Source organism: Penicillium coprophilum (genome assembly GCF_028826855.1).
Source record: "Penicillium coprophilum strain IBT 35676 chromosome Unknown utg000002l_segment0_segment1, whole genome shotgun sequence".
Taxonomy (NCBI): Eukaryota; Fungi; Ascomycota; class Eurotiomycetes; order Eurotiales; family Aspergillaceae; genus Penicillium; species Penicillium coprophilum.
In genome coordinates this window covers 1,942,137-1,959,652 of record NW_026622722.1, presented here as the reverse complement: position 1 = coordinate 1,959,652, position 17,516 = coordinate 1,942,137, and the positions used below count along the sequence as shown (strand labels likewise).

The following is a 17,516-nucleotide window of genomic DNA, read 5'->3' as shown; positions in this document are numbered from 1 at the left end:
CGTTATCTGGCTATCTTCACCCCAGGTTTCTCAAGTCTCGCAACCAAGTACACAAAGCCAAATACGACATAGTGTCATTTGCACTCACAGACCATTCTCAATGTAATAGTCATAGCCTCTCACAGCGGTCGAAAAGACACCGGTGTTATCGACTCCAAGACAAATAAACCGAGCCACCATCCACGCTGGTACTCTCACCACCAGATCGCTCCCCATTACTCCGAAAGCATAGCTTGAATCATAATCCATCGAAGTAACATCAATTGCAGGTCCTTGCATCAATAGGTATGCATCCCTTCGTACCACGATCGTCTCCCGAGGCATTGCCCTCGTCGTAGCGGGGCTGAGTTGGGGAGCATCTGTTGATATGGCTAGACTGTAGGTCGATGGCATTATTAGTGAGACCAATGGGGTTGTAGAGATAGAACCTGGACTGGCTAGTGCGAGGAAGCCGGTGACGGTCAACCGTGTGCCAGCATTCGCCAGGTATCTATAAGCGGAGGATTCGAATCCAGCAACGATTGGAATATGTTGCCGTATATATCGACGTCATGATCGATAGAACTGAAGGCAATGCTATCTTCAGTTCGCTCGGACTCGCTGAGGTTTGGGTTGATCTTTTGAAGGGCTTCGGTGACCAGGATGATGGATTTCTCGGGAACAGGGCTGTGTGAAAATTGCAGATAGATGACGGTCATGGCGAGTGGAGTTGCTAGATTTTCTTAAAAGCGCTATAATCTCCTTGTAGTATAGCTTTGCTTTCCAAATTGGAGGTAATCGGCTTAGCAGAAGGATTGCGGGCTTGGCGTCTAGCGGCCGGGGCAATACCTCTGCATTGGCCTAGAGATACCCAATTGTGTGGTGAACCTAGATATAAAGGTAACTGACACAGTTCGGGGGCCACCTGGGCAGGCAGACTCTGGGCTAGATATATCCAGTTTTTCATTGAGTCAGAGATAAGAAACTGAGTCAGACCAGGGTGACATCCATAAAATCTACTGAATTACGCGCTAAAGATTCATGGCGTTTAGAACAAGCCTAGAAGTTGGCATGTGATTTCTTCAATCTCCTTTCGCCATTGGCTCTGCGCGTACATGCGTCGCAATCTCTAGGCTCCAGTATTCACTAAATCCGGCTTGAGCTTTACATCGACACATTTACCCTTTGAATCTTGCTTTTACCCTTCATCATATGTATGAACATTCTTCACAGACCCAATCTAACTCTTCTATTTTTATGGGGGTTGTAACATGATGATTAGAATGTATCATGATGTTACCAGGATAATACTCTTTGTTAATCGATCTCATCAAGTTGTTACCAAGGCCGTGTTGATGCCGACTGGACGAAACTTGAATGAACAGCAATCGAGTGATTGTGACCGACATCCTCAACGGATTCATGCAAAGGATGAATGCCTCCATTAGGACCGACAGTGACGTAGTTCGTCAATCCGATTTCATCGTCATTTGCGCCTTTCTTCATTTTATCGAACCCATAGTCGAACGTTGGTCCATGGCTTTTGGTTTTTTTCCCTCTTGAAAGACCCTGCCCTGAACCACTTTGTCCTCCCGGTGCTTCTGAAGACATACCAGTGGTTCGTTGAGAATGCAAACTAGACAAGATTGATCGATGGGCGAGCCGGGCAAGTGGTGCAAGATGCGGCAAACAGACACAAACCACTGCGACTGATGGCTCGATGGTTGACCAGATGAATACCGGTCCCATCAGCCAAGTCACGTCAGCTGCCTTCATGAATTCAGAGAGGAAATGGATTCTAATAATGCTGGCAACACACACACTAGGATAAACTTAGTTTAGCGCTGGTCACGGAGGTTTGGAAAGCAAAAGGGAGGGAACGTACAAAATTCCTACGGCCATAATTCCACAAATGGCTAGCTTCTTGCGCAGAGTCATTTGAAGCCGGGCAATTCGCGGAAAGGGGATGATCAGCACAATGAAATCATTTAGCATGTTAAGGATTCCCAGTGCGAGAAAGAATTGGTTGACGTTGATGCATTTTCCCTTTGAGCCGCTGAATTGAGTCCAAAAGTAGGAAACTGGTTGGCAAGCATTTCCCATAGTCACCCAAATGATGATGGGATACGAGAGTGTGAAGAACAGGCCTCCAAAAAGCGCCACTTTCAACGACCGTTCCAATGGGGAGAAGACTCGCGCATAGAAAGCAAGGATAGAGAGTCTGGTGCAAGTGCACGCCGAGGCATAAATAAATGTGTAGGAAAAAAGGAGCTGGGTAGAACTAGATTAGAGGAGTATAGCGGGATTTCAGAGGGAGTTTCCTTACTCTATACAAATCCATCAATTCTTTGATCGTGACAGCCCAGATGTGTTTTCCAGAACCAGTCGTGCCGCCTAGATACGTTGTCGCGTTAAATTATGCTATTCTGTCTGGAGTTTCAATTCTCACCTGCGACACTTAGTGCAGTCGTTCCACATATACAAATCTTCCCGCGAATATAGTCAGTAATTGAGATCCAAGTTAAGCAGGCACTAACTCACTAATGCTGCGATAATCGCCCAATCATCCGCCATCAAAGCATTTCGGAGAACGATGCGAGCAGTGAATCGTAGGATAACCAACACGGCAGCAAGACAGAGCATTGCAATCACTACACCATTATTGACTGATACATCACTGGCAGTGAGGTCAACATTCGCCGGGGCTGGCCCAAAGAGAGCAAGAATGGCCGGGTCCTCATTCATAGCAATCTATGCGAGCTTGATGGGAGAAATCTCACAACATCGAACCAAAGCGACAAGGATCAACTCTTAAGTCTGCGTGCCGAATCAAATAATATGTATGACAATGCCTGTCACGGATTTGCCTCCCTCGGCTGAGGAATCAAACCATTTTGGCCCCTGAGACTAAAACTAAAGTACGTTGAAGAGAAACAGGTTACCACATGAAGATAATGCGCTAGACAGTCGAATCAGATTGCCTAGTTCACAGGCTAATGTTATGACAGGTGATCAAGATTGGCGGAAAAAGCGGGAAGAGCGCTGATCTCACCAAACAAATGCGTTCTCAGTCAAAAAAACAGCCTTGTGTCAGAAGGATCGCCGGAGATTATCCCCATCCGGTGTGAAGCAAGCGGGCCGTTGTAGCCTCGTTAGGGTCGCCTAGGCCATTGGGGCGCTAGAGCCGAAACTTGCAACGCTAAGCTAGCTAGCAATTCCAAGCAAGCATCACCAATATTAGCACAGTTTATTGAGACCGAGAGTGCCGGATGGGATCGGTTACAGTAACTGCGAGTGATCAGACGAAATTGAGTACTCCAGTACCCCGTACGGGAATTCATACAATCCATCATAATGTTGTTAGTCGGGCTAATTCTTAGTGAAATTGCGATGTCACGTCCCGCATGGCCCTAGCAAGCATCTTCATCCTTCGGCGGAGCCTTAACATAACGGTCATTGAGTCCTTTTGGCCAATGAAAAAATGTCATGTCCAACATTCAATGCAAAAGTACTACCTTTGACTCCATATTCCCCTTGAATTTAATGCAATTGTACTCCGTACTATTTATGTATGAATCTCCAAACAGAGGCTATGTTCACCATTGCCGTCAATATATCCACCTTTCACCCCTCTCGTTTAACACTCATTGCCTCTCCTTTTCCAAATTCCCCTTTTTAGGTATCTCAAACCAATTAATGCAACATGGGCTCTATTATGAATGACCAACTACTTCCTGAGCTTACGGCTTTGGAGCGTATCGGACCGAAGGGCTATCTTCGTTATATCTTCCCTTTTCAGCTTCAAGAGGACTATGATTTGGACGAAGTCGTCCGAGTTCTTCAGGCCGGGTATCAATCTCTCACACAACGAATCCCCGAGGTCGGGTGCGAGGCCGTTCCTGATGGCAATTCGAAGCAAAGGGGTGTTCTGAAGCTCCAGAGACAGACCAATGACAACGTAGCGCGCATCGTGGTCAAGGACCTGCGTGAGTCTTATGAGCCTGATTACGCCGAATTGAAAGACAAATCTTTCCCGGTGGCTTCCTTCGATGCCGATACGTTCTGTGGCCATTCTGTCTGGCCTTCAGCTGGAGAGCGACTGCCAGTTTCAGTCGTGCAGGCCAATTTTATCCGTGGAGGGTTGATCTTATCATGGTGCATCCTTCATATGGTGGGGGATGGCACGACATTCTATACCTGGACGAGCATTTGGGCAGAGGAGTCTCGCCGGGCACAGGGACTGAAAATCCCGGATCCCATCCAGCTTCCAGAGGCCATTTGGGCAGATCGAGCACAAGTGACCAAATCGTCCGGCCGTAATGCCGGAAAAATCGAAAATCATCCAGAATATACCCTTCTCCCTTTCACACCCCCGGGAGCCCCGCCAAAGATGACTTCCCTAAGCCATCGTGGCCAGGTTTTCTATTTTTCGCCGGAATCATTAGCAGCACTGAAGGAAGAGGCATCTCCAAACAATGCGACCGAGCCGTCGGATCAGAAATGGATTTCAACCAATGATGCTATTGCGGCGTTACTTTGGCGTACAGTTATGGCAGTACAATCACCGCTAGAGACTCTCGAGGGTGATCCTGTATCCGTTTACAACATTGCGATCGATGGACGACAACGCACAGATCCGACGTTGCATCCAGAGACTTTAGGATGCTTCCTGGAGTATGTTTCAATCTCGGCGCCCGTCCGAGAAATGCTTAGTACGCTGAATTTGGCCGATCTGGCGACGAAGATTCGCAAGGCAATCCTGGGGGCCAACGAGCAGTTCACGGATGATGTGGTAGCTCTTGTAGAGCAGCTTGAGGACGTGGATCGGCTGGCGCCTACCGCTTTTCTGGACGTTCCCGGCTTCAACTGCGTGCTAACCTCATGGGTGAACTTCAAACTGTACGGGTTGGAATGGGGACCATTGCTGGGGAACAATATCGAGGCTGTACGAGTGCCCCATGTCGGTTGCATCAACGGTTGTCAAGTCGTGCTCCCAGTGTTGCCAAATGGTGGCATGGAAATTCTGGTCGGCGTGGAAGGGAGCTCCTTGGACGCACTGCTGAATGACCCCTTGTTCACGAAATATGGTGTCGCCCGGTAGTGTCTTTATTCGAGAGTCATTCGGCAGCCAACTGTAAATATTTAACGCAATATCCTTATGGAAATACTCACTGCAGGCTTATTTTTCTTTTTCTACAATTAGACAAGAGTCACACCGTCTCCTACAGACTTGCCTCTGAGCTTTGGAAGTAGGCCGTTGTTGGTCGGCAGCTTCCCGAAAGTACAACAAGCAAGACAAGGATTCACCCGATGGTTGTTCCTATTCTCATTGCCCTGATTCTTTGACCATATATCGTTTATTTCTTTCTCAGCCCGGGGTTTTGTGTATCGGTTTCGAGGTGTCATTGTGGTGTGATGTTTGATGATGACAAGAGGCGGATTTGCAAGTGTGGCCTGTGAGCTCGTCAGCCTAACGATGGAGCCATAACGATGGGATGACGGCTCATTCGCAAACTTTTAACGTCGATAATCCAACCAGGTCTGTCCTGTTAGGGGGGAAACAAACAAACCAGATGCTTCAGAATGCGCGTAGTAACACGGGTGTGCCAAGGAGCAGCCACGTTGGCTAATTGAAAGATTTAGACGAGCAATAATATTGCTGATTCTCTAAACATATATCCTTTTCTTAAGGGGGAGATGGGAGGAGAAACGCGACGAGATCGAATCCTAGGAAAGGGGCAAACTGGTCTAGCCCTGAGGCTGATGCCTCAACAGCATACTATATTTTTGTATTGTGACATCATTTTTGGGAATCATCTCTGATAGTCCACAAATACCTACTACTTTGCCGTGTGTTTTACATGACAAGATATAAAGTCACAAATAATGGTTTGATTAAAAATTTCACTGATAATAGGTGTTAACTCACTTCCTCTCCCCGGGGCCCTTTCCTCTTCTAACAAACTCTCTCAGCACATTGTCAGTCAATATAGCTACCTCATTACTATAATTATCCCAGCCCATGCTGCAGAACCAGTTGATACTGCCAACTGAGAACACTGCACCACCTCCAGAGGTGTCATAATATACCAGGTCACTTCTGACCATGTCACAAGTGCTACCCAGAGTGTTTACCATGGGGAACATGGAGTCCTCGTTGAAAAGTCCAAAAGAATCATCGTGCTGTTGACTTCTTCCAAGTAGGACTGCATTGGATGGTGTTCCAAGTGCATAATCTAGGCGATCGATCTCGTCGCCACTGGCGCCGCCACCGAAACCCTTTTCGCCAATCGGCTTGGTTGGGTCAATGCCCTTGAAAATCCAGCTATATTTCTCATCCTGGGCATATTTCAAATCTGCCACATACGCCTTTCCTGGTCCAGTACCGAACGCACAAGGTCCAATACCCCAGAGGTAGTTGGGAGCACGACCGCGGCTGCGCCATAAACCGCCGAGGGTTCCAGTGAGACTGTGCATGCGCTCTCCAGCGGGGAAAGTGACGGACCGACAGCCCTGATCACCCTTGCGAACTTCCATACGATGAGGCCGCTCATTGACAACGTCGGCGACCCAGTAGAATCCGTTGCCGCCCAAATACATCAGGTTGCCGCCTGATTTGGCAAATGCGCTTAAGGTGTCGAGGGAAGCGAGAGTGTGGTATTCGGGGTGACAGCCGGTGATGAGCGTGGTGTATTGCGCAGTTGCTTCCTGGCCTCTGCCGCTCAAGCAATGATCGGTGATAATATCATAGGGGATTCCGGAACGCTCCAGGAATCCAACCATGAGAAGATCAGCGCTGAACTCGCGAGGTCGGTTCAAGGCCCAGTGGTAGAATGCGGGTCGGAGATTGAGAATCGGCCGGAGAGCAGTGGAGTATGCATTGGGGGAGCCATCCGTGTGGACATCATAAGCCGAGAGACCCAAGTCTGGTCGCAGGGATAGTCTTTCATAATACTCATTTCCAGGCCCGATGCTAACTCCATCTGGGGTTGTCATCGCAGACGACTTGGTCACGTCATACATTCTCTCATTAGCATACGCGAGATATGTGAATGTTGTGAGAACCAATGCCACCTTCGCTGTGGAATTGGGGTTTGGTCGGACGAAGAATGTGATCATGTCGCTTGTGCCGTCCGCGCACTTGACCTCAACGGCATATGCGCCGGAGCGAGCACTTGATGGGACGGTAATGGTGAAGTTTGTTGACCACTTGGCATCATCCAGATCATCCTCGTGGAAATGAATGGCTCCATATCCGTATGAAGCTTTGGTCCAGTCTGGCTGAGTGCCATCCCAGTTATATCCCTTAACAGCTCGTGTTGGTGCATTGACCAACACACCATGGCGGTCGTTTCCAGACACATCAACTATTGAGTCGCTGGAGATGTCTTTGGAGAAATCATATTGCGCGACAGTGCGGCGCGACGAGCCCGTGATGGTGAAAGATGGAGAGTCAATTCGGCCATTGTAATAATTCGATGTCTTGGGACTCTGTTGATCAACGTCTTTGAACATGCCTGCACCAAACAATAAGGAGTTCGAGCCCAAAACCAAGGGTGCTGACAGGGCAGTAGTCATGGTTTCGCCATTGGGAGCAGTCTCGGCGAGGCGGTACAACTGATGGACGCTGGAAGTGAAGGTATTGTTAACGAAACTGAGGTTGATTTTGAGCCATCTCCAGCGGTTTACGAGAAGCTGGCTCTCAATGACCTGAATATTATCTCCTGTGCCGATGAAGAATTGAAGCTTTGAGTTTTTCAAAACGACAGCGAATCCAGTCCTTGAGGAGACATCAAGACAGGATACCAGGGTTTGGCAAAAGTAGCCGACATCAAGCAAGTATGGTTGCGCATGGAGCTCTACTTCGAAGCCTTCTCCCGCTGCAAGTGCCACGTCCGCCCAAGATGGGACAAGGGCATAAGATCCTGCGCAAGCATCTTGATAAGAACCATCCTCGTGATGACCAACGGGGACCTCAGTGATATCCTCTATCACCACGGGGGAGCATGATCACCGCTAAACCCCTGAACAAGACGTACTAAACGGTGATCATATCCCTTCTCCGTGCTGGAAACCTAAAATGGGTTAGCGTATGAAGAGCCGTGGTCCGGTGGGGGTTACCCGTTAACCTGACCATGGAAGCAGGTAACTTACTTTGATGTCAACCGGATCTCCAGGGGAAACAATCCAAGGCTGGGCATAACCAATGATCTGGGTGGCAGGCATTCCTGTAGAAAGCCGGTTAATTCAAGTTTCTTCGCTCTCCGTTCCGGGCTAGCGCTTACTAGACAAAAGAGGGGGTTCGATCTTCCTTGTTCAGAGCAGAGACCGGAGAGTTCGTCTGACCATATTTAGTACCGGAAACTAAGCTTTAAAAGCTTTTTAGTTCAAGCCAGGATCGAATACTCACCCGAATTCCAAGATTGGTAACTGAACAATTTGCTACATTTGGAATGAGAGCAGCGATGTGCCACTTATCTATCCTCGATCTGCCAGTGAAGTGAAAGAACCGATTGGTTAGTAAGGTAGAGTATGCGCGTGACAACTGTAGCTTCGTTCCGATACCCGATCGGCTGATCCCAAATAGGAAATGGCTTGACAGGGGGGTGTCTTAAGCTTCCCCGGCTGGGTCTTCCCCATTAGCTCGTATGTTAAACGCGAGTTGCACCACTTCATCAAACCCGGTCGGAAAGCAGCTCAAGTCCACCAATCGCTTGCGCCGGGATTTGGAGCTATTCATCCTGCTTATCCAGTGGCGTCAACTAAGTCTGCTTATCATCTTGGGCTTATCATTCAGTGTGACACTCCAGGACTATCCTGCGGCCATTTCATCGTTTGTTTGGATGGGTTTTTATTTACCCCTAAGCTATTTGATAAACTAAATTAAAATACAGTTCAAAATAATCAAGTAGCCAATTGAATCTCAAACATTACCCGAGATACCTTATCTCCCGATATGGAAGAGAATCCTTGGCAGAAACAGGGGTGTAACCCAAGAGTAATAGATGAGGGTGGTGGCGGGAATTTCCGCGTTTCAACGCTACGATACCAACCATGATGGAGCTGGAGATTACAACATTACCACTCTCGGTAGGAGAGACCAGGGTTTTACACGCTAGACCCCCGGTCTCCACTCTGGGGAAGATTACAGTTTACCCCAGAAAATATAGATACGCGATCGGCAATGCAGAGATGATTGGTTGTTTAATCAAATCTTCTGGGAATGTGTTATCTCACAAAACGCCTCGTCATATTTCCGGGGAATTTTAATATAAGATCCTGGATCTCCTAAATTAGTCTCCCATCTTGCTCAATCAAGACTCCTCTCTCCAATTTTAGGTTGCCCAGAGAAAAGCTTCGCTCATTATGGACAAGAACGATGTGGAAGCCCAGGCGGCCTCCAAGCCAGCACCTCCCAGAGCTCCCTCGGAAGCATCAGCTCCTGGGATTGTGGAAGAAGGTGAAATCGTGATTCTCACAAACGAAGACGTATGTCCATCTGGATCACCTCCGGCACAAGAAATCGAGCTAATTACTACCCGTTTAGAACATTCGTATCAGAAGAAAGACCGATAAAACGATCTTAGCGATCCTTACTTGGGTATATTTCTTGCAGGTACGACAGACCAATCAACCATCCATTTCATACCACGCTAACAAGCCACCCGTTAGGTCTTGGACAAGGGTGTCCTAGGAACTGCTTCCATTTTTAATCTCCAGGAGGACACGGGCCTCGTCGGAAGTCAATATTCCCTTGTGTCGTCCATTGCCCCTATTGCACAGGTAGCATGGCAGCCATTCTCGGCATGGCTCATCGTCAAGGTCCCTCACCGTATTCTGATGCCCTCTATGGTCCTCTGCTGGGGTGTTGCAGCAGCCAGCACTGCCGCGTGCCACAACTTTGCGGGTTTAGTCACCGCTCGTTTCTTCCTCGGTCTCTTTGAGGCTGGCTGCCTGCCTCTCTTCACAATTATGACTGGTCAATGGTATCGCCGTGTTGAACAACCCCTGCGCGTTTCTATTTGGAACTCGATGAACGGTACAGCCACTATGGTGGCTTCTGCTTTGTCGTACGGTCTCGGCCACATTCCTTCGGATGTGCTAAAGCCATGGCAGATGTAAGTTACTAGATACCATGTTATTGAATGTCGCTAATGTTTCACAGTATCTTCCTTGTTGTTGGATTGGTCACTATTATTAGCGCACCCTTTATTTACTGGAAACTCGACAACGATATCACAACCGCCCGCTTCCTTACCGAACACGAACGACGACAAGGTGTGGAACGTCTTCGCGCCAATCAGACTGGCTCTTCCTCTTACGACTTTGACTGGTCCCAGGTCATCGAAGTTGCTCTTGACCCTAAGAGTTGGCTTTGGATTGTCATGGCCTTGTTGCCTAATATGGGATCAGCAATGACGAGCACTTTCGGTCCTCTTATCGTCAAAGGGTTTGGCTTTGACGCATACGAAACCTCTCTGCTCAACATTCCCTTCGGTGCTATGCAAACAATTGTCATTGTCGCCGGTTGCTGGGCCTCGTACAAGTTAAAACTCAAATCCGCCATTCTGATTGGTTTCATGGTCCCTGTCGTGGTTGGCATCGCACTTCTCTACGCCCTCCCGCACAACCAATCAAACCAGGGCCCGCTTCTACTGGCCTACTATCTTTGTGCCTTCCTGTTTGCCGCCAATCCTTTGCTCCTGTCATGGGTTGTGGCGAATACTGCCGGTGCCGCCAAGACGTCTGTCACGATGGCGCTTTACCAGGCTGGCACATCCGCTGGTGCCCTCTCTGGCCCACTTCTATTCACCGCAGAGCAAGCTCCATCATATCGTCCCGGTATCAGGGCTGTTCTCGGGCTCTTCATTGCTTTGGTTGGCTGTGTGGTCATCCAGGTCCTCAATCTAGCCTGGTTGAACCGGCTGAACAAGAAGAAGAGAGTCCGCAATGGAAAGATGGCGGACGTCCAAGATAAGTCCATGACTCATGGCTTTGAGACTGACGGGAAGGTTCAAGACCCAGCTCCAGTGGAAGCAGCACCATTTGTGGACTTGACTGACCGGAAGAATGATGAATTTGTGTATGTTTATTAAGCGATAGACTTGGGAGCCCTGCCGGAGAAGCAGTGCATGATTTCCTGTTGCATTATTTGCGTGGTCAAGTTATTTTGGGTTTTGTGATGATTGGACTTATAATATAGATCCCACGTTTAGAAGTTTTACCATTGACGAATATTTTCTGTGTCACTTGATAAAGATGACATACAGACCAGCCTTTAAATTTGTCTACATAATCTTGGAATAACCTTAACATATGGTATTTGGCTTGAATATTCTTCATTCCTCCCTTCTTTAGCTTTCTACGGCCTGCCAATAGACACATATCTCATCATTATTTACCTGGTCATTGGTTAAAATCTATATGCTGTAATGACATACCTAATTACTTCTTTGCTCTCATTTAAGTAGCTTGAAAATCCAAGAATGGGAACTAAATTAGTATGTCGGAATGAAAATTAGTAAATACGTATATATCACAAGAAACATGGGCATGTGTGTTTTGCGAGCTACTTCGTTAATACTGTATTCAGAATTAAATGGCGTCAGAGGTTGGTTTACTATGAATATGGCAGCAATATTGATGAACGATAATTTTGTTTTGAGAATATCTATAGGGCTATGATGCATGAATCATGAAATCGGAGAAGAGGCATAGCAGTCATGGACAACGGCTCGAGGACCAAGACAAGGGAGCACATGCTTCAAGAGGGGAATTATGCAAGAATTGGTCGCTTAGAAGTGGCCCTCAATTTCCATGGGGGTGTATGGCTCCTCCAGGTACTTCTCTTCCTCAGCAGTAAGCTCCTTACCGCGTGCGGACAAAGCTTCATCCATTCTCGCAACGCTGCTGAATCCAATGATAGGACTCGCCACACGCTTCAACTGCCAGGCAAGTGTAACTTGAGACATAGTCCAACCCTTGCGCTTTGCGAGCTCTTCCACTCTGTTGATGATTTCCTGGGATTCAGGGCGCAAGCTGGCGACAGTCTCACCGGTAGATCTGGCAGTAGTTCCGCGGACGTTCAGGGGACGAGCAAGCTGTCCTTCGGCGAGAGGACCCCACTAATGAGAAACGAAAGAGTCAGTCACAAGAAGTGTAGATAAGCAAGATCGATAGGGTCTTCTTACAGGGACAATCGCAACACCGGTCAGGTTGCAGTATCTGTTCATCTCACGCTCTTCCTCGCGGTAGAGCATATTGTAGCGGTTCTTTTTCATAGTTAGCACATCGAATAATTTAGTCGCGTGTTTTGACTTTTGCATACCTGCATGGCAACGAATTTGGTCAATCCCATCTTTTCGGCGTATGACTGCATCATGACAAACTCGTAGGTCCACATGGAGGAGGCTCCGAGATAACGGATCTTTCCTGCAACGACAAGGTCGTGGAGTGCATGCATAGTCTCCTCAATGGGGGTATCGGGGTCGAAGCGGTGGATCCAGAAGACATCAATGTAGTCAGTCTCCAGACGCTTGAGGGAATCATCGAGAGCCTTAAAGATTGCGCTCCGGGAGAGGCCTTTGAACCACAATTAGTAAGTCTGTCTACTTCACAGATGTAGTTGTCATGAGCTCACCAAACTGGTTGACATAATCCTTGGTCTTCTTCAGATCTTCAATGATGGGGTATGCGTGGAACTGTTGCTCTCCAACGCAGCTGTAGGCCTTGGTCATCAGAACCAACTTGTGGCGGGGAATCTGATATTCCTTGATGGCCTGGGCAATCACTCTCTCTGAGTCGCCATTGGAGTAAATGTTGGCAGTGTCCCACTAGTTACAGTCAATTTTCAATCCCTCACAAACTTAGATGGGAGTACAAACAGTGTTGACTCCACGATCATAGGCGGCCTTCAGGAGGGGGAGGGCCTTGTCGGCACCAATGACCCAGTTTGCCCATTCAGGGTTTCCAATGCTCATACATCCGACAATGGGAACGGAGACACGGAGACCACTTTTACCAAGGCGTCTATAATCGACCTTGGTCTCGGCCATAGACTTGGCGACTCCGGGGGAAGGTTTGACATGATGGATGTTTTTAGGGTTTGAGGGTTGAACAGGGGTTTTTTTTCGGTTTAACTTGCAATGTGTTCAGCTTAGTCCTATGCCTTTTTATAAATTCCTAATAGTCTATCACATACATCTATACTACATTTCTAGAGAGTAAAATCCGATGGTCGGGTCGGTTATGGTGGGGGAGAAGAAGTGGAGGTTGGGGAAGGGCAAGGCCGATTGGGGGCCGATTAGGGCCGATGAAACCGAGCCGATGTCGGTTGCCTATTTAGGAAGAAGCCGCTCGCCTACCCAAAAAGGAAAGCGCTGCTTATCTCGATTAGGCAGGCAGATAGAAGATTTCTGTATTGGGGAAAAACGCGGGGTATACTTGACCTGGGTATGTAATATGTCAGCTGATTATGTTATAGACACTAAGAGATATGTACTAACTCAGGAAATGCTAAGGAAATGCTAAGGAAATGACAAAAAAATATACAAGGTACACGTGGTCTAATCTATAACTAATCTATAACGTGCAGTAGTATAAGCCTAGTGGTATTTAGTATCTGTTAGTCTAGTCAAAAGTAATCCCTCTACGGGATGAACCTATCCGTCAAGATGCATATGGTGATAGCTTAATATGTCTAATCAACTAAATCGAATAGGATGACTCCAAGCTTACCTAGGTCCCCCGCAAAACCCTATCTAGGAACTGTGTACTCCGTTATCTCACTGTTTATCTGATTATCGGACTAGTTATCTAGGTAGTTCTATAGTTTTCCACCTTCATATTTCTAATGTTGCAGCAGTGCAGAAATGTTATGGTAGTATTGCATTGAATACAACATCTCGAGGATCGGCTTAGTGCGCCTCATAGGAATCAATAGAACTATTCAACAGATCTTGGCGTGCGGGGGGTCTTTGATCTCTCATTTGATTGGACAAGCCAATAAACCCAATAGGCGGGGAATTTGACCTGGTGGCATGGTGGTTGAATACTTTTGTCGTTTGCTATCGGCCTGTGATAGTCACGCTTGGTCTGAGACCTCTTTTTTTTTCCCTCCCCTACTCCATAGCCTCACCGAAACTGAAAGCCAAGAACAATGAGTCCCCTACCTCTGATCACTCGTGAAGAGACTCAACGTCGCCCATATGGTCCTCGGTCGCGAAATGGATGCCTGACGTGTAAACGTCGCAAGGTTCGATGCAACGAACGCAGGCCTCGATGCTATCATTGCCAGCGTCTAAATCTGGAATGCGATTGGAAACCCATCGATCCTCGCCAGACCCCCTTGCAGAACGACGCCGATCCTTTCAAGTCAAACGTCACTTTGGATGTGAACCAGCTGTCGCCCGGTCCTCACATGTTTGACTTTCAATCCATGGCAGCCCCCACAGAGGGCTTTTCCATGTTCCAAAATGTCTATTTTCCCGACTTTGGTGATTTTACCACTTTGGGAAACAATTCCTATGAGCAGGCACGATCCAGCGACGCAGGGTCCCCAAATTCATCTCAACCCCAACGACAATCACCACAACAATCTCCAGTCGCCAATCCCGATGTCGAAAATTCGTTACATTTACATCTTCCACCGATTCTTGATCCGGTTGAGAATGGTCCAAGATGCGCTTCTGCGCGGGAACTGCTTGAAAGCATGGCGGCTTCTTCCCCGATGCTCCGCTCTTCGATTGCGGCCTTTGAAGCCATACAGTCCGGTAATGCAGGGGCTATAGCAAATTACCAGCAACATTACGATAACGCTGCGATGGAGTTATCGCAAAAGTTTGAAAAATCCAATGGGGAAATTATAATCAGCAGTAATGAGCTCAGATACGTTCTGGCCACTATCTTTTTCTTACATACATAAATGTCCGTTCATTTAACGCGCTAGTCTCTTATCTACTTTGACTAACTTGGTATCTAGTTCCTTACTGCACGACTGGATCTAGCCTATTTGAATCTCGGGAAGGCGCATAATGCCCTGCAAGCAGCAGAGAGGGGTACATTAGGGTCCACGGGTATGTAGAATAAGTCGCTAGCTCAATGCTCCACTTGCTAACAAATGGCGTATCAGAGCTACGAATAATCTCCTGGATTCGGTTGCTGGACGCCCGAGCGGCGTCGGCCGGTGGGGAAGGAGTCCTGGTCAATGATACGTCTGGAATCTATACTTGCACCTCGCCCCAAAACTCAGCCTCCCCGAGCTCAACCCCGCAAAGCATGAGCTCAGCCACGAACCCCGGAGCATCCGAGGTGATTTATGATCTGCTTTGTCAGCCGGGGATAGCTTTCTTCATGGAAGTTCAGACCATCACCGGCCGCATCACCAGAATTGCTCATAATCACCGCAGCCGAGGGAGCGTGGAGGACGAGACTGAAGTGATGGCTATTGCCGCGGAGATCCTTTCGGATCTTTCATCCTTGTATGACCGAAGACCACCACTCACAGACCATGCCGTGGCTGGAAGTATTGGCAGTGATACGCTGGCCGAGCCACTCGCGTCCACCATTGTTCGTTCATTCCAGACGTACATGGCTAACTTTTACGCTTGCTACATTCATCTACATCGAGTCGCACACCGTCATCTGGTTCGTTCCAAGGCAGCGGTGACAGCGCTGTCCAAAATCAAGGAAATAGTACATTGCATGGTCAACAATAATGAATCTATTCCGGTCAACATGTTGTGGCCATTATTTCTATGGGGCACTGAGGAAGACGATCATGATGAATTCCAATGGATTCTTCATACCATCCGTGGTCTTCAACATGTCTTCACCAATGCGAACATGACCGCTGACGTACTACAAGAGACCCAAAGGAGGCAGCGTGAGGGAGGCAAGCGTGTCGACATTCGTTCTGTTTGTCTTGAGTTATTCTATACCACATTCGCTATTGTTTGAACCTCACTCATCAGCCTTTGTGAACGTGACATTTGATGGAAATGATCATTTTGTGATTTTTGTTTTTCATTCTTCTATCATCTAGCGGGCATCAATATGTATAATGTTCGATATCTTTTTAAACCTTCTTGGCCTTGAGTTCCTCCTCAACAGGGAGAAGGGGTGCGACGAGGCGCACGACACGCTCTTGCTTTTCCTTGTCGGAGAACTTGGGGAAGGGGCGGCGGCAGTGGGCACTGGACAAGGGATAACCACGCTCCTTGGAGATAATCCACTTCATTCCGCTGACATCTGACGTGCCAATACCCCATTCGGGGAGGACCAGCTTCTTCTGCAGTGCAGAGGCCTCTGCCACCTTTCCGGCCACGAACAGATCGTAAATCTCAACCATAACCTGCCGAAAATGTTAACAATCGATACTTGTTGCCGTAGACGGGGTCTTCTCTTACCCGAGGGAAAATGTTGGCAACACCTGAAATGCAACCAGTGCTGCCAGCAGTGAGACCGGCCACGAGCCAGTCACTCATTCCAGTAACACTGGTGAACTGAGCGGGCTCAAACTGTGTTGCAACTCTCTGGGCCTTTCCAATACCTCCACAGGTCAACTTGACGGCGGCGATATTAGGGTGAGCACCAAGCTGATCCAACATGTCACAGTTGACATCGAGACCGGACAGAAGGTTGGGGAAGTTGTAGATGACAATGGGAATGGGGGCACGGTCGGCAATCTCCTCGAAGAAGTCGGTGATGGCCTTCTGGGTCATAGCCCAGTGGAAGATGGAGGGCACCAGAGTGAGGGCAAAATCAGCACCGTTCTTGTAAGCGGCCTCGATCTGGACAAGGATGTCCCGGGTGGAGCCAGCCAAGCAACCCATGGTGACAGTGAAGTCAGTCTTGCCATGGCGGTCGGCGATCTCCCGGGTCTTCTTGACCAACAGGCCCTTCTCTTCAACGCTTAAAGTGGCTGATTCACCGCTGGAGCCGGCGAGAACAACTATGATTCGATTAGCTCTACACCGTCAATTTGGAGCTTGTACCAATGAGACTTACCGCCATGCATGCCGGAAGTGACCATGTACTCCAAATGACGCTCTTGAGTAGGCCAGTCAATCTCCTGTTGCTGATCATCTTGGAAGAAGGTGATCGAAGGGCCGTGAATGCCAGGAGGGAAGGACTTGTTGATCTTGGTGGATGCCATAGCTATAGAATGGATGACTGTGTATATTGAAAATAATAGTAGATTTCTATTACTACGAATTTTCACAGTCATTAAGTACTACGCTTCTTTGCTGTAGATGTTCGTGCATCCCCGCCTAACGTGGGGAGTGAGGTCGGTGATGTTGGACCCGATCGGGTTGTCCTCGCGACGCGATCGGATCTCCGATCCGATCCTCGCGATCGCATTTAGATATGCAGTGGAGTCATCAAGAAACGCTGGCGTTTTGTGGCACCTCATGGCATGGCGTGGCTGATTTAGCTAAATTCTTCGTGACAGGAACAAGATGATAATGCAGTCAGCATATAGATCCGTGAAGATAAACCCAACCAGTGGAACCGGTGGATATCTCCCGCGCTCTGCA

The 17,516-nt window shown here is 48.1% G+C and overlaps 9 protein-coding genes across 9 annotated transcripts; 3 read left to right on the top strand and 6 right to left on the bottom strand.

Moving 5' to 3' along the window:
* Window positions 1-84: 84 nt before the first annotated feature.
* On the bottom strand, window positions 85-393 carry N7500_002798 (uncharacterized protein; the record flags this gene model as incomplete). Its single annotated transcript, XM_056673944.1, has 1 exon — window positions 85-393. The coding sequence occupies one exon, from the start codon at window positions 391-393 to the stop codon at window positions 85-87; it is 309 nt and encodes a 102-aa protein (XP_056534469.1).
* Window positions 394-461: 68 nt separating this feature from the next.
* N7500_002797 (uncharacterized protein) lies at window positions 462-698 on the bottom strand (the record flags this gene model as incomplete). Its single annotated transcript, XM_056673943.1, has 1 exon — window positions 462-698. The coding sequence occupies one exon, from the start codon at window positions 696-698 to the stop codon at window positions 462-464; it is 237 nt and encodes a 78-aa protein (XP_056534468.1).
* A 619-nt stretch (window positions 699-1,317) lies between these two features.
* On the bottom strand, window positions 1,318-2,724 carry N7500_002796 (uncharacterized protein; the record flags this gene model as incomplete). The annotated part of the gene is made up of 5 exons (XM_056673942.1): window positions 1,318-1,801; window positions 1,865-2,250; window positions 2,306-2,373; window positions 2,429-2,465; window positions 2,521-2,724. The coding sequence occupies 5 exons, from the start codon at window positions 2,722-2,724 to the stop codon at window positions 1,318-1,320; spliced, it is 1,179 nt and encodes a 392-aa protein (XP_056534467.1).
* A 958-nt stretch (window positions 2,725-3,682) lies between these two features.
* N7500_002795 (Transferase) lies at window positions 3,683-5,080 on the top strand (the record flags this gene model as incomplete). The annotated part of the gene is made up of 1 exon (XM_056673941.1): window positions 3,683-5,080. One exon carries the CDS (start codon window positions 3,683-3,685, stop codon window positions 5,078-5,080), a length of 1,398 nt encoding a protein of 465 aa, XP_056534466.1.
* Window positions 5,081-5,904: 824 nt separating this feature from the next.
* N7500_002794 (N,N-dimethylformamidase beta subunit family domain-containing protein) lies at window positions 5,905-8,205 on the bottom strand (the record flags this gene model as incomplete). The annotated part of the gene is made up of 3 exons (XM_056673940.1): window positions 5,905-7,965; window positions 8,019-8,054; window positions 8,134-8,205. The coding sequence occupies 3 exons, from the start codon at window positions 8,203-8,205 to the stop codon at window positions 5,905-5,907; spliced, it is 2,169 nt and encodes a 722-aa protein (XP_056534465.1).
* A 1,140-nt stretch (window positions 8,206-9,345) lies between these two features.
* Window positions 9,346-11,075, top strand: N7500_002793 (Major facilitator superfamily domain general substrate transporter; the record flags this gene model as incomplete). The annotated part of the gene is made up of 4 exons (XM_056673939.1): window positions 9,346-9,468; window positions 9,527-9,595; window positions 9,652-10,097; window positions 10,145-11,075. The coding sequence occupies 4 exons, from the start codon at window positions 9,346-9,348 to the stop codon at window positions 11,073-11,075; spliced, it is 1,569 nt and encodes a 522-aa protein (XP_056534464.1).
* Window positions 11,076-11,774: 699 nt separating this feature from the next.
* N7500_002792 (aldo/keto reductase) lies at window positions 11,775-13,034 on the bottom strand (the record flags this gene model as incomplete). Its single annotated transcript, XM_056673938.1, has 5 exons — window positions 11,775-12,104; window positions 12,171-12,251; window positions 12,308-12,561; window positions 12,620-12,812; window positions 12,864-13,034. 5 exons carry the CDS (start codon window positions 13,032-13,034, stop codon window positions 11,775-11,777), a joined length of 1,029 nt encoding a protein of 342 aa, XP_056534463.1.
* A 1,103-nt stretch (window positions 13,035-14,137) lies between these two features.
* N7500_002791 (Zn(II)2Cys6 transcription factor) lies at window positions 14,138-15,936 on the top strand (the record flags this gene model as incomplete). Its single annotated transcript, XM_056673937.1, has 3 exons — window positions 14,138-14,869; window positions 14,960-15,053; window positions 15,110-15,936. 3 exons carry the CDS (start codon window positions 14,138-14,140, stop codon window positions 15,934-15,936), a joined length of 1,653 nt encoding a protein of 550 aa, XP_056534462.1.
* A 118-nt stretch (window positions 15,937-16,054) lies between these two features.
* On the bottom strand, window positions 16,055-17,134 carry N7500_002790 (dihydrodipicolinate synthase family protein; the record flags this gene model as incomplete). The annotated part of the gene is made up of 3 exons (XM_056673936.1): window positions 16,055-16,330; window positions 16,386-16,930; window positions 16,987-17,134. 3 exons carry the CDS (start codon window positions 17,132-17,134, stop codon window positions 16,055-16,057), a joined length of 969 nt encoding a protein of 322 aa, XP_056534461.1.
* Between the last annotated feature and the right edge of the window lie 382 nt (window positions 17,135-17,516).